General features: G+C 30.6%; 1 protein-coding gene across 1 annotated transcript; it reads right to left on the reverse strand.

Moving 5' to 3' along the window:
• Positions 1 to 476: 476 nt before the first annotated feature.
• Positions 477 to 12,668, reverse strand: LOC126844401 (arf-GAP with coiled-coil, ANK repeat and PH domain-containing protein 2). The gene is made up of 15 exons (XM_050582574.1): positions 12,058 to 12,668; positions 6,885 to 6,942; positions 6,415 to 6,647; positions 6,116 to 6,344; positions 5,480 to 5,646; positions 5,234 to 5,403; positions 4,793 to 4,898; positions 4,533 to 4,727; positions 4,344 to 4,450; positions 3,785 to 3,965; positions 3,439 to 3,716; positions 2,836 to 3,002; positions 2,671 to 2,770; positions 905 to 1,025; positions 477 to 836 (listed from the first exon to the last, which is right to left on the reverse strand). Exons 1-15 carry the CDS (start codon positions 12,105 to 12,107, stop codon positions 731 to 733), a joined length of 2,268 nt encoding a protein of 755 aa, XP_050438531.1. The 5' UTR covers positions 12,108 to 12,668; the 3' UTR covers positions 477 to 730.
• Between the last annotated feature and the right edge of the window lie 3,192 nt (positions 12,669 to 15,860).

The following is a 15,860-nucleotide window of genomic DNA, read 5'->3' on the forward strand; positions in this document are numbered from 1 at the left end:
GTACTTGCTCTAAAAAAATCTGTTAATTCACATGATGAGATTAAGTATTTAGGCACATAAGTCTTTTAAAAAGAATACTTGCAAATGCAATAAATTTATTACAAATAATACAAGTAATATTGAAAGCAAATTTTATCAGCTTTAATTATTATAACGTTTAAATATTGATGTTATTTCACTAAATTAGCGACAAAAGTGTGTTTTGCATATTATCCTAAAGATAAATAAAATAATTATTAGAACACTAATTGAAGTAGTCCAGTAATTATTACCAATTGAACACATAAGTAATTATTAGTATAGACTTTTACAAAAATCAATTATAGAATGATTTGGAATAAAATAGTATAATTTATAACAGTCACAAATAATGCGATAAAACATATAACATTTTGCATTTTTTAATAAATAAAATTAGGAATAATGATCAATTAAAATGTAATATAATAAATAATAATAATAACCGTAGTTATATTATTTTAACATTATGTAATGGGTAACTAACAATAGTACTTAAAACATAAAATTACTAAAAAATGCCGTATAAACAAATAATATATTAAGCTAAATACTCAAAACATGAAATAGTTATTAAGTATTTTTTTTTTTGTTCATTACGGAAATATATAGTCATAACTCATAATAAATCTAAGAGGTATACTGCCAAAGACTATCACACAAGTCTTATAAATATATGATGATTTTTTGGCGTTGCACGTTGATAATATGTTCATTTATGTAATGGACTGTATGTAAGTTGGGTGAAATCACGTACCGCGTCATTAAACGAATCTTCTGTATTTCCATGCTCCTCATTTAAACGGCTTAGTTTGAGCCTAATAAAAAAAAAAAACATGTTTTTAAGGTTAAAATACTCTCTTCAAATAGAAGAACAAATACATACAAAGTTACTATGTCAGCATTAGCTTGTTTGATGGCCACTTCCAACGGTTCAGTACCATCATTATCTTTAAGATATTGGTCCGCCTTATGTTTCAGAAGTAAACATACTTGGGCTGTATGTCCTAAGCAAACAAAAAAAAAAAAAAAATGTTAGTAGCCAACTTTAAAAACAAAATAACTTTTTGAAACACTGACAGTGGTGGATCCAGGGGTTGCCCAAGGGGGGGGGATGAGAATTTTCGTTTTTTGTAGGTAAAATAAAATTACCTTTTTTGTTTTTTACTTTTTATTAATTGTCTACAAAATATGTTACAATGTAATAATTATTTCGATTAGTTATTTTTTAATTAATCATTATTAATTCAGTTTAATTTTGACCCAATAAACATTCATAAAAAATAGCTACAAGTTTGTTTAAATTCAAATACATACTTATAATAATATAAAATCAATACACTTTTTTTTTGTCTTGCAAATCTTCAATAATATAATCTACATTTAAGGGGATTCAATACCGGCCGTTTTTTTCAGTCAAAACACATCATTTTTTGTCCATCGCACAGGCCGAAACAGTAATCCAATAAGTAATTTGAAAACAGATTTTAATTCGCCATCAAGTTTACTTTTTTCAATTAAAAATTTTAACCCTTTCCAAATTTGAAATTTTTTAAAAAGTACGCTGACCAATCTCAAGTAAACTTTATGATAAATTCAAATCTGTTTTCAGCGACGGAACAAAAAAAGTACTATTATATTAACTAAAATGGCTTTTACTCATAGACAAAATTATTTTAATTAAAAATAATACCATGAAGCTTATACAAATTAACAGGTAAATTAATTGACATGGTCGAAATTGATTACAACAATTTTTTTCTTGGGCCAAGAGAGGGCGATCGCCCACCTCAAACACATAATTTTAATAACATTAAGGCAAAATTTTGAAATGTACTATAAACGTGGACTAGCATATTATATCGCACACCTAGATCTAAACTAACAACTCAAAAAGTGGGTATTTTTAGTTATATGTAAATTCAAATTCTACTAATTGCATGAATCAACAAAACAAATTTAAATTTATCTTGATTACTCTCCAAAAGATATAGCTCTAGGTACCTTTTGTAAAAATGACTAATCCCATAATTCTACTACCAAAACCATTTAAAAACTTTAGTTTCTGCCCAGACATCAAATGGATTTATTTCACCTGAATTGCAAAATTTCATTGTGTTAAAATTATAATAAAATCCGTAAAAAGGAACGTCAAATAAATTTTAGGGGCGTTGTTCATCAATACAATATTAAATGTAGATTAAAAAAAAATTAGCTACATATATGTCTATCCTATAAACCTGTCTGAATTATAAATTTTAACCTTAACAACCCATAACTAATCCTAATATAAAATCTCTTACGTGAAGAGAGAACTTGATGGAAATAGAACAACCATTACATAAAAATATACACACAAAAGTAAGATAAAATATATTTTAAAATTATACATGAATATCAATAAAAATGGAGAAAATAGAAAGAAGTTAGGGTTAGATTATTCAAAATATTAGTTTTCTTAGGTTTAGTTTTAAGGTTGGGTAGTTGAATAAGAAAAAGCATGCAGAACAAGTGTTGAAAAGAAAATATATAGTTATACAATATGTTCAACAACTAATGATGGAAGTGAGGTAATTGTTTATAGAACGATACTATTTATCTAAAACATAATTAATATTTAAGAAAAATATTTTTATGATAAAACAAACATACCTATTTGTGTTGCGTAAAACAAAGGTGTTTGACCGTCATTATCCTGGACATTTATGTTAGCCGCATTTAGAATCAGATACTCGCATGCCATTACAGAACCCTAAATTGCATACATTTTTTCATGAAAATTACTACACATTTATATTATATCCTTGTAAATTTTACACTTTGTATAGCTTGGTACAAGCAAGTTCGCCCTCTGTCGTTAAGATTCTTCCAATTTCTATCTGCGCCCATTGCTATTGCATGACACATTACTGGAAGGTTATGTGCTGATGCAGCTTTATAGAGCAACATGTCTGGTTCCAGGGTAGAAATATCTTCTTCCCCAACTATATATTTAAAAAAAATATTTCATACATAATACTCAACTTAGAAAATAAAGTAAAAATTGTATAATATATATATATATATATATATACAGGGTAATCAATTTAACGTATAATACTCATTTTCATGAAAAATAATTACAATTTTAAAGTTTTTTTTTTTTAAAACATTTGTATTTATATTATTGTACAATATTATAAGATAACCTAATATTTACCTTTTAAGTTTCATAAGTTTATAGCACTTTGGAAAATACAAAAGAAGGTAAATAATTAGTAATTTTATTATATAGTACAATAACCTAAATAAAATTGTTTTCAAAAATAAATACTATAAAATAGTAATTATTTTTCAAGAAAAATTGTTTGTTTGTTCGAGAGTGTCTTACATTAAATTTATCACTCTGTACGTTGACTATTTATATAAATGTATATTCACCATCAGTTCCATCATCACTAATTGTTGAATCATCATCACTACTAATTGTATCTAATGCTATAGGGCCTGTGTTACCACCAATTATCATAACATTATCTTTGGCCCCACTTTTTGTAGTGGTTTTTCGTATAGATTTGTATTGAGTTCCTCGTCGTCGGACTTTGCGCACGCTCCATTTCTTTGTATCTGGATCTTCCATTATCAATTGTGTGTTGGGCAATGGTTTGACATATCGACGATCAACATACTTATTTCGAATCCATTGTTCACGAACTGAACTACAATTGGAAAAGAAAAAAATGTCAACATTCATTTAAATCTAAAGCAGAATTTGTTGATAACATACTCTTGACACTTAGATGAAGCACGCACAACAGTGGATGGGACATTATATTCGTATACATCATTGACTATAGCATTTCCGACTTCAGCCAAAACTTTTAAAATTTCTGGTTCCCAGTCATCAAGTGTTAATGAACGGACTTTACTATAATGCACACCAAGACTTCGATGAACACCAGAACACTCTAAAAAAAAACCAAAAATTGTAATACAGTTAGCTGCAGTTAGTTGTTAGATTTGGGAGGAACTCTCATGTCTTATGCCTCCTCACTATCGACAAGGCAAGTACTGTCCAGTGTCAACATTTTGTGACACGAGCTAAGGCCAAGTAAAACACAAACATTATAGCTAATTTAAGTTTTCAATAAAACTGTACTACAATTGTTTAAAATATTTAATATACAAAATTTTAATTTTAATTTAAGTTACTTTAAGTGAAATAAACTAATAAATTTAATTTTTTGTAAACGCCTAATGCTTTGGCTCAGCATTGAATAGCAGCTAAAAATTGCTCTAATATTTTATCAATATACATTTTGTTACATGATATCTTATAAACTTACCAATGCACAAAGTAATTGCCAAGTTAATACTAGCCCAACTTGGATTAGGAGCTTTGCAGTCACAACACTTTTCATTACCACCAATTTTAAGTAGCACTTCCAACGTTCTAATAATTACATTCAAATATTGGTACATTATTATAGTTGTGTTACATACAATAAAGTTAATTACTATGTAATAAGACTTACTTGGATTTTTTGAGTTTACTTGAATTTGACAGTCGATTGTTTAAACTATTATAATCGTTGGATGGCTGATTATTTCCAGAAGAGTGATTAGTGTTTCGTTGATCACTATCTTGTATTGCAGCACCAATTCCTTGTTGAAGAGCTTCAATCCATGACTTATACACATGTTCAGAGTCAGCTTGAAGTATATGGCTCCTATTAAATATTATGATAAACATGTATTCTTAAAAAAAAAAACATTTGATAAGCAGTACACTTACTTAGTCGGGGATAGAACTTCAAAACAAAACCTACGTTCTGCATCATTAGCTGGCTTAACTGAACAAAGTTTAAGATCTTCTTCCATGACAGTAAATAAATCCTCACCTAAAAATTCAATATAAGAAGTATTCTTAGAGAAACTTCAATTATAATTGTTTATAACAAAAAGGAATGTAGAAATGTATTTATAGACAAAACAAATATTTCTACTTAAGTGGCATTTTATAATTTTTATAATATTTAAAATTTGTTTTGAAAAAAAAAATAATAAAATTAAGTTTTATCTAATTTATTCCTCTAAGTTATTATCAATAATATAATTTATATTTATATTATGGAAATAGACTTTCAGAAAACCACAAAATTTGGTAATCCATAATAATTAATTAAATAAAATCAATATCAAGAAAATAATAATTATTTAATTGTCATGCCAATACCACTGCGTTTCCGATATGCTAACTGATTATTCTTTAAATAAAACCATCGTCGATTCCAAGTCTTGAAAGCATTGCTAGTGCGTTTATACAAATATCCTTCAATGCGTGACACATCCTTGCCTTTCTGAACATTTTCTGAGTCATCGCTGTTTATTATAACTGTATCTTGGCTTTTATTAAAGAAAGATAAAATTATAATTTTCTATTTAAATAACTCATTATTGTAACTTTTTTAAAGAATAATACCAATCAACTAGTTTATGATGTTCACTAAGTTGCTTTTCCATTTTAGTAGCATCTGATGTCATTACTACTACCTCTTCATTAAGGGTTTGAATAAATTCTTGAAGATCCTCTGTTAAGGTGAATCCTTGATGGAAATATGTGCTCCAAGCTTGTATGTAAGATAATAGCTAAAATATAAAAAAACAATTGTGAATTAAATAATTTACCTCATGTTTATTATATAAAACCAGGATCTGGACACTTCTGGGCGGCGGGCCAATAACAATCATTTCGGCCATTTTAATTTAAGACGTTATTATCAATGTTTATATATGTATATGTAAAAAATTCACATGCATATAACAGTGAATAGCATACATAAAAATACACCGATTGTCTACAAACAAAATGGCCTAAATGATTCACGCGGGCGGCATATACTGCCCGTGTAATTTGTTATCAGTGTCCATTCTGATTGTTCTATTCTGTGATAAAACAATAAAACACAATTTTTTTATAATTTCATTATACGTTCTGAACTTGAAATTTTTTATACAATTTGTGCAATTAAAATTTTGATTTATTGAGACTGAATTTTTTAAACAAAAACTTAACCATTTTTAAATTAAAAAACAAAAAAAAAAATTAAAAACATACAGTCGAAAAGATTTCTGGTTTTTTCCTAGCCAGTAGCATAGTTATACAATGAACATGATCAAGTGCTGCATGACGAAAAGTAGTTCTTGCTGTTGCGACTTGATTCAAAAGTTCATCTGCTTCGTTCAATCTTGATTTCAAAACCTGAGAGTTCCTTAATAGAGCACTATCAAGTTCAGATGCTGCTTTTTCAAATGTATGTTTTGATTCTTTGCTGGCTTTAATGTCTCTATTAATAAAAATTGCAATATGTATTTAACGAAAAACTTGTTAAATAAACAAATTTGTTTTTTACTTACTCCTTAACAAAGACAGTCAAATTATTTAAAACTGTCCGTGAGGCTTGGTCTAGGAATGTTGTTAAAAATTTGTTCATTTCTTGAAGTGCATGTATTATTTTGTTTAGATTTTTAGTAGATGAAGTATCATCACGGAAGCATAAACCCATTTCCCAAAGGCTATTGGCAAATAATGACTGTTGGCTTACATAGGTTTTTCCAGAATCTATCATAAGACTGCAGACTTTTACAACCTAGGAGAAGAAACATGAATAAATACATATATCAGTAATAGTAAACATATTGTATATTATTATAATTAATAAGAGGACGAGGTAGGCCAAAGAAAGCAGCAGAAGGTTAAGAGTTAAGGATATGAGTAGAAGAGTTAATAAGGAGTCTAACCTCACTTATACAACTAGCCACTTCAATATCATTAGAATATAAAGGTAGGAAAAATGTTGATATTCATAGTTACAAATTATAAATACCTTTTCTAGCCTATGCTCTAATAGATCAATATTTGATTCATGGCGATCTAATTGGCTCCTAAAACAAATATATATATGTATACAAATATATTAGTAATGCATACAACAACTAAATTTTTATTAGATTTAAAACATAACAAGTAAATATATATTTTATATTAGCTTTGATATGGAGCTGAGAAAGATATGAATTTGTATTATTTATGTTTGTAAGAAACAATAATTTACCTATGTAAAATAAACAATAAAGATAATAATTAAATTATAGTATGTATATTACAAGAATATCATAAAAATAAATATTGAAAGTAAAATGGAATTTAGCAATACAACAAAAAATTACAACGGTCAAATGTCCAACATTGATCTATCACTTTCCAACTCATCGTTAGCACAAAGACTAGAATGGAACATATACAAAAACATTACTAGCAGTGACCATTTCCCCATTATCATCAAATACCTATCACGGACCAACGATTCCTCCATGGGCGAAAGATGGAACCTAAAAAATCCTGATTGGCCATTGTACACTGAACTACTAGAAGAGGAAATTAGAAATATTGAATACAATGAAACAATAAATATCAACACAATAGTAAATAATTTTACCAAATCAATTATACAAATTGCAAATCTTACAATAGGCAAATCAACCGCCAAAAACAAAAAACTTAAAGTACATTGGTGGAACCAGAGCATAAAATCTGCAATTGAAGACAAATATAAGGCATTAAAACAATTCCAACTTTCTAAAACCCAAGAAGACTTCATAGAACTAAAAAAACTCAGAGCAAAAACCAGATGAAGACCAGTAAAAAGAAATCATGGGAAAACTTCACAAACAGTATAAATGAAAAATCAGACACGAAAATCGTATGGAACAAAATTCAATCATTAAAAAGACTCAATAGAACCCGCAAAATAAACCTTATAGATATAAACACCGACTCATTAAGTAACGAAGAACTAGTAGCAAACCAATAATTGGGGGAATATTTCTATCAAAACAGCAGCAATACTAATTACAAAACCCAATTTCAAAACTACAAACATAAATGTGAAAAGGAAACTATCCCAAACAATCTAGACCAAAATCAAATGGACCAAATTCAATTAAACATACCAATCACTATGCAAGAACTCACATATACTCTATCCAAATGTAAAAGCCGAAGCCCCGGCCCCGACAACATACCGTATATTTTTATACAGAACTTTGGACCAAATACTTTAAAATTAATGTTAGCAATTTTTAATAGAATCTTCACTGAAGGCTCTTGGCCAATTACATGGAAAAATGGTACAGTAATACCAATTACAAAGCAAGAAAAAGATAAATTTAAGCCTGAAGGATACAGGCCAATAACCATTTTGAACACCATGTGCAAGATATTGGAAAAAATTGTTAACTACAGATTAATATGGCTACTAGAAAAACACAATTACTTAGCAACGCAACAATGTGGCTTTAAGAAAACCAAGAGTACAATTGATAATCTGATCCAAATTAATCAGGAAGTAAATCAGACGTTTAAGAATAAGTAAATAAGGGGATTAGTTAACCTCGACATATCTAAGGCCTATGACTCCACACGGAGACATAATATCCTAGTCAAACTCAACCAAATACTATGCAAAGGTAAGACACTTAATCTAATAACCAACTTCCTAAAAGACCGCACTTTTAAAGTCAAAGCGAATAATTACCTTTCTGAAGAATTTACCCAAGAAAACGGAATACCTCAGGGGTCAGCACTATCCGTAACCCTCTTTCTTATAACCATAAATGACATAACCAAAAGCTGCTCATTACTGGTAAAATGCAATCTTTTCGCTGATGATTTCAATTATGTAGAAGCAACAATATAAGCTCAGTACAAAAACACCTTCAAATAACAACTAACCTAGCTAAATGGGCAAGAAAGACAGGTTTCAATTTCTCTCCAACTAAATCCAACTGCATATTTTCACAAAAAAGAAAAATATTGGTGAACTACAAATTACACTCGATAACACACCAACAAAAAATCAGTTAAGATCCTTGGTATTTTTTTTGATCGCCGACTTACATGGGCAACTCACATCCACCACCTAAAAACCTCAACCAACCACTCACTTAATATTCTAAAAATGTTACCACACACATCTTGGAGAGGTAGTTCCAAAAAACTTATTAAGATTCACAAATCAATTCTTCAATCCAAACCAAATTATGGATCAATTTTATACAAATCAGCACGACAATCCTTTTTAAAAACAGTCAACAGTATCAACAACATTGATTTAAGACTAGCGATTGGTGCCTTTCGTAGCAGCGCAATTTACAGCATCTATAACATTGCCGGTGAACCTATACCCGAGATCAAAAAAAATGACCTATATCTTAAATATCTGGCTAGAGCATATAGATCAAACAACAATTCTCTTATGTTGGAAAATACTGAACTGCATGATGAACTAATAGAAAATGACATCGATCTGTTACAAATAATTCTTAGAGAACAAATGTCACATTCTCCGTGGACTGTACCGTATAAGATAAATACAGAACTTAACTCCCTTCCAAAGTTACAAACCTCACCATAACAGAAGACACTTTCTAAGCATACGAGAAAGCTATAAAGACTATCAAGAAGTGTACACGGACGCTTCTAAGACACAAGACGGAGTAGGAATTTCAATAATATTTAAAAACAAAAATATAGTATATAAACTACCAAATACATGCTCCATATTCACGGCTGAGGCAATAGCTATCCTAGAGGCAATCATAGGCCAAGAACATCCTAATCATATAATATTCAGTGACTCTCTGAGTACCTTAAATAGCATAAAAAACCAATTTAAACCTGGAGATATTGCTATTAAAATACAAAACAAACTAAATGAAGCTTTATCCAAAAATAAACAAATTATTCTCATGTGGTTACCCGGACATTCGGGCATTGAAGGAAACGAGATAGCTGATCAACAGGCCAGAATTACCGCTACCAATTCCGAAATAACAACACTTTCAGTGCCAGTGACCTCCTATGATGACTTTAAAAGGCATATTAAAGTCATAACCTATAATAAATGGCACAATTTATGGCTTCAAAAAACTACCAAACTAAATACCATTAAAAGAAATATTGACAGGTGGGTAAACCACTCTTTAAAACGTAAAGAAGAATCAATATTAACCCGTTTGAGAATTGGACACACCCGTCTCACCCATGGTCATTTAATGGCAAAAGAAGAAGCGTCCTCATGTGAAGTCTGCGGAGTTAAACTCACTGTTAAACATATCATAACTGAATGTCTTAAATATGAGCAAGATCGACAAAACATAGGATTAGATGCAACCCTCAGTACCGCATTGGGACCAGACACCACAGACAACATCAAGCTAATTAACTTTTTAAAATCAACAGACCTCTACAATTCAATATAAACAAAAACATATACTTAAGAAATTAATAATATTATCTGTCCTTACTGTTATCACTACTAGTAGTAGCATTATTTTTGTAAATACATGAATAAAAAATTGTAAATAATTAAATTGTAACTGATGGCCATAGATGCTGGGTTTTTATTTTAAGATCAATAAAAAAAAAATTACATTATGATGAAAATATTGAAAAGCGTTGACCGATTTCAAAATGTAAATAATTATTTGTAACACTGCTAAGGGTTGTCAAGCCTTAACTTTAAATTTTACTTGTCACAATCATGACAATACTACTGAAAATATTTGGCTATATTATGTAAGCAAGCTATTACTAACACATTGTTATCTATTACATAAAAACAAATGTACATTCAATTTCTTCCTAGCCCAATTCCAAACTGCTTTTTTGTTCTCTTTCTCAGTTGTGAGACGTTCTTCAGCCAAAGCATTATTCAATTTGGAGAAAAGGTGAAAATCATATTTTACCCAAACGTGTGGAGGTCAGTTACGCTACGGAACAAAAGAAGAGCAATGTTGATGGAAGGTGTTTGCCTGCTACATGATGACACCCATCCTCGTACTTCCTGGCTCACAGATGACTTACAACCAAGTGATGTTTACCTTCTCTCCAAATTTAAAAATGCTAATGCTATTGAAATTGTATCAAACGATCCGGTGACTACTTCAAAAAAAAGTATATATTTATAAGTTATAATAAATCCTATTCATTTTGTAGAGAAAAAAATAAAAAAAATAAACAGGCATTATTTTCCAATCGATATTTTGTACTACAGGAATCTCATTTGATTCCTATCAGAAGAGTAATTGACTAACCTCCCCCCTTTAGGCACTAGCTTTAAATATGCTGGTGGACATAAGAAATATGGTATGCTATGGTCATATAGACTTATAGCACTAATTTAAAAAAACAAAGATAAATTATGATATTCACAATAACGGCTACCAAATTTAAGTGGGTTTCACACTGTCTACAGAGGATTTTACCATACGCCTATACAAATTGAGGTATCCCTCAAATCCCACATAAAATTGACTACTATATTTGTGTTTAACTTTGCTTATTTGTACTACTTTTGGATCAGTGTACTATGAGGCTATAGTTTTAACTGATAAAGTTTTAAATATATCTAATGTAAATATACTGATAATATTATTGTTATTGTGTGCGACAGTCCATTTTAAATCTACCTAATACTCTTAAGCAGCGTAGCAACTACGCGCGGCAAACCCTCGAACATTGGCTCGCGCAGCAGCCGCGCTTAATGGATACCGAGTTGCCATCCGAGCCAACTTAAACTTTGTCACGCTCGAACATGCCGCGGGGTGAACCAGTTTTTTAAAAGGGCGCAAAAGCGGCAAATGGAGCTTCATTTAATTGCTCAGGGCTGCCGTGCTCAAATAAAAGTTTTTACCTAAATTGGCTCGCGCAGTTTGCCGCGATCAAACATGGTGTGCACGGCTGCCACGTTTAGTCGATATGGGCCTTTAAACAGAATAAGAGTACACCAGGCTGCTGCCCGCAACTTTCAACATACCTCAGTTTTGTTCTAATAAGTTAAACAATTGATGCCTAGATCTTGGTATGCCTTCAATTTTGAATAGAACCTAGTAATTCTTTTGTCTTAACGATGATCCAAACAGCAAAGTCCTTTAGGACATACTTCGCTTACATCACTTTGACCGAGTTAATTTACTAAAAACATTACGCTCTTCTACCTGAATTTTGGAGAGTCTTGCAGACAGTCGTTCACTGAAATCGTTTGCATCGTGTCGGCTGGTGGAGCTTGAAGACGTCAATTCAACATCATTACACAACAATGAAAATAGCTATAAGGTTGATGTTCTTATGTATATGGGGGTACCGTCTCAGGGGTGGACAAGGTAGACAATTTAGAAATGATGCGCCCAAGCACCATCCGGATATCTAGCTAAACGGAATAGCCGAGCAACAGCGGTCTGGCGGGTAAGAACAATTTGTGTTAGGTACACAGCACACGGATAATATTACAATTATTATGAACGTTGACGCGAAGGCCGTGGCGGTGGTGAGTGGTGACCGAGTGATGTCAACCGCACAAACTACAATAACAATTGTTTATACCACAATCACAATAATAACAGTATCAAGTATTTTTCACGACGACGGTGCGCCCGGAGGAATTCGCGCATCGCAATATTCAGCCGCGTATTACTGTACACATATACACACACACACACAATCGGTCTATGGTTACCACTCACCCGCTAATCACTAGCAACCGTCGCAGGTGTAGCGGACAGCGGTAAGACGGGGAAGCGCGCGCGCGAGAAAAACAGATAAGGACGTCGGCGAATGGAATCACACGACAGCCTATGCGCACAGCCGCCTGACCCGAATGTAAACCTCCGGATTCCGCCACTCTTCGCCCTCGACTCCCGCTCTCCCACACCCTCTCATTCGTTAAAGGCGCTAGCGGACCGGGTCACCGGGAACCGCCGCGCACCTGTCCGGAAAACCACCCGTCAGTTTATGACCATTGACCACTCCCATGACGGGCGCATGTTGATCAGCATAGCCGGAAATGGGGGGGGAGGCTTAGCAAATATTTCATTAGCCCCTACATTTTTTTGACTCGCATTGATGTTAAAAATGTAACCCCCTTAAATTTTAATGGATTTCCGCCTACGTGTTTATATCTGCTCGCTGCTGGTAGTGCGCCTGGTAACAGGCAACAACTCTAGGCTAGCCACTAGTATCAAAAAGTAAAAGTACTCAAGATTATTTTTATTAAATACAGAATCACGAATGTGATAATACATGATTACAGGCTATACAGCGTTTTCTGTGAATTACCTACAGATACAATTTTAAAAACTAGCTTAAGAAGATTGCATGCGGTCTGTTTTCCTGGCGTTTATTTTTAATCTAAATAATTTGTTGGTTTATTTTAGAACAAAATGTAGCTTCTTAGGATGGTCCGATTTCAATTGCGTAAAGTTCTTTGGAAACTTTACTAGGTTATGTAGTAAAAAAATTTTTAATTTTAATTTTTTTTTATATAAAAAAGTTGGGTTTTAATATTGAAAAAATTGCAAATTTAATTTGTTTAATTACAAGAAACTGAAATTTTTAAATGAAAATCGGCATCCACTTTACAGTAAAGTAGCCAAAAAACTCGAATTTCATCACAAAATTAAAATTGGACAGTCCTATATACCTAACCTACATTTTGGTCTAAAATAAACCAAAATTATTTTACTTAAAGAAAAAAATTATTTAAATTAAAAATAATACCTTAAGCTTATACAAATTAACCGGTAAATTAATTGACATAGTCGAAATGTATTAAAACATCTTTTTTCTTAATTATTCTCTTTTCAAAACTTCGTAAAAACAGAACGCATGCAATCTCTTCAAATAATTTTAATAATAGAAGAATTTATATGTTCGAATGAAGAACTTATTCACCTACCAACTATACATTGTAGATCCTACATAGTCTATAGGTATAAATATAATAATATTTACTAATAATATTCACTATGTTTAAGTTATTACCTAGGTAATTAAAATTATAAACTTGATGAAAACATTAGTCATTGCTAATGATTTCATCGAGTTTAAAATTACCTACTTCCTAAATATTTTAAGAACTAGATTTAAATAAAGTTATAAGTTAAAATTACCCACAAACACAAATAAATAACAGTTGTTTCATTTTTTATTCGGCCATTACAGCGTTTATTTTTAATATATTTTAAATATCCTAATTTCGATAGAATTGTAACCAACATTTGTGTTTAAAATAATATTTATTCAAGTTTCGGGTTTGTATAAAATATAAAAAGGGGATGAGAAAGAAGAAATGAATCTCCCCAAAGCTTATTTTTATACATATATGATTATAACTCTGTATAATAAATAATACAAAATATTTACAAATTTGTGTTATAAGTATCACCGGTCATAGCCACGAGATGTGGTAATTATACAGGTTACTAAACTGCAGTTACACCAAATTTTCGCTTATGAAGCTATCAAGCAAATACTAGTTTAATTATTATAATCATATTGAAGCGATGAAAGCCATAAAGGTATATCCCGTGTACCCCAAGTTTAAGCCGTCTGTATAACGTAGAAGATTGGGAAATTTTCCTACTCTGGTTTAGGTTCTATTTCTGTCTGTATTGCAAGATACATTGTACATAATTAATTTTCATTTATATTCAAACTATGAAATATTATTTTGCATTTACTCATACTTTATGTTCTGAATTTTCAACTATTTTCGTGTTCTATGTAATTCATTTATTTGTTTATAATTTAATTCGTGTATACATTTTATTAGTACTACTGTTTTTAAATCGTAATTTTGATGTATTGAAAGGTAAATTGTGTTTTGAAGGTAGGTAACTCACAGCCTGAGCAGTTTGCTGTACTTTTTTAAATAAAGTTACTTACAAAATATATTATATTGATCAAATAGTAAATGAAATTATAATTTGATAAGCTTTTGAATGTTATTTATTTTCCATTGAATTATACTATTATAGGTATTTATAAATATTCTTTAATAAAAGTATTTATTTTTCTAATGAAAAAACACTGCTTATAGTTTTATGTTAAAATAGATAACGATTGAATTATAGACGAAGGCGAGGATATTCAAATAGGTATTGTAATAGCTAATAAAACAACTCATAAATAAGCGTAGATGCCTATTGTAGAAACTAATAAAAAAATTAAACGATGTAGATTGTAAATGAACAAGGAAATGTTTTTACAGTTAACATAGTCGCGAATTGTTATTTTATTATGACGAAGGGAAAATATATGCGTTTAATATCCTCTCGCAAGTCGTGTATCACCGACTCTCGATCATTTCACCCATTAATATTGAAAACCCATTGAATGAAGGCGAGAAAATTGTATCAAAATTACATATAGGTAATAACCATTGATTATAAATAATCGATTTGGCACATCATTATCCCAGTGTTCACTTAATAGTTCATGTCGATTAATTGATAAGAAGAAAATAAATCACCCGACAGGCGACATCTTATATTAACGATAGCTAATTTATTTTAGTTTAATTAATCTATCATTAATGTATATATCTACAGTACGTCGTATAATTATTTTCACAACGCTGAAACGTTTAACAATAAATTAATAAAATTATAATTGAAAATAATAATTCATTTCACAAACTTTTATACTAAGGTTTAGAGTAGGAGTCTGTATTAAATTCAATCGTATCGAATTTTTATATTTGCGACAATAGAGGAACAACACTTTTAACGTAAAAACATTTTAAATGAAGATTAAGATATACAATAGTTTAGTGTTATATAATCGTTAGTTAAATTTCGTTATAGGAATTTTTTTTCCTTGGTAAATGAATTTATTTTCGGTGCATTTTTTCCAGGGATTAATTTTCTGTAATTTATGACGATTATATTCAGGAACGATTAGGTAGATCCTCCACATTTAAACACTTAAAAATTAATTTTAAATATTCTAGACTCTAGAGTCT

This window comes from Adelges cooleyi, unplaced genomic scaffold (genome assembly GCF_023614345.1).
Source record: "Adelges cooleyi isolate 19-005CV unplaced genomic scaffold, UGA_ACOO_1.1 ACOO_flye_CR_arks_rails_tigmint_CR_PRNA_651, whole genome shotgun sequence".
Lineage (NCBI taxonomy): Eukaryota > Metazoa > Arthropoda > Insecta > Hemiptera > Adelgidae > Adelges > Adelges cooleyi.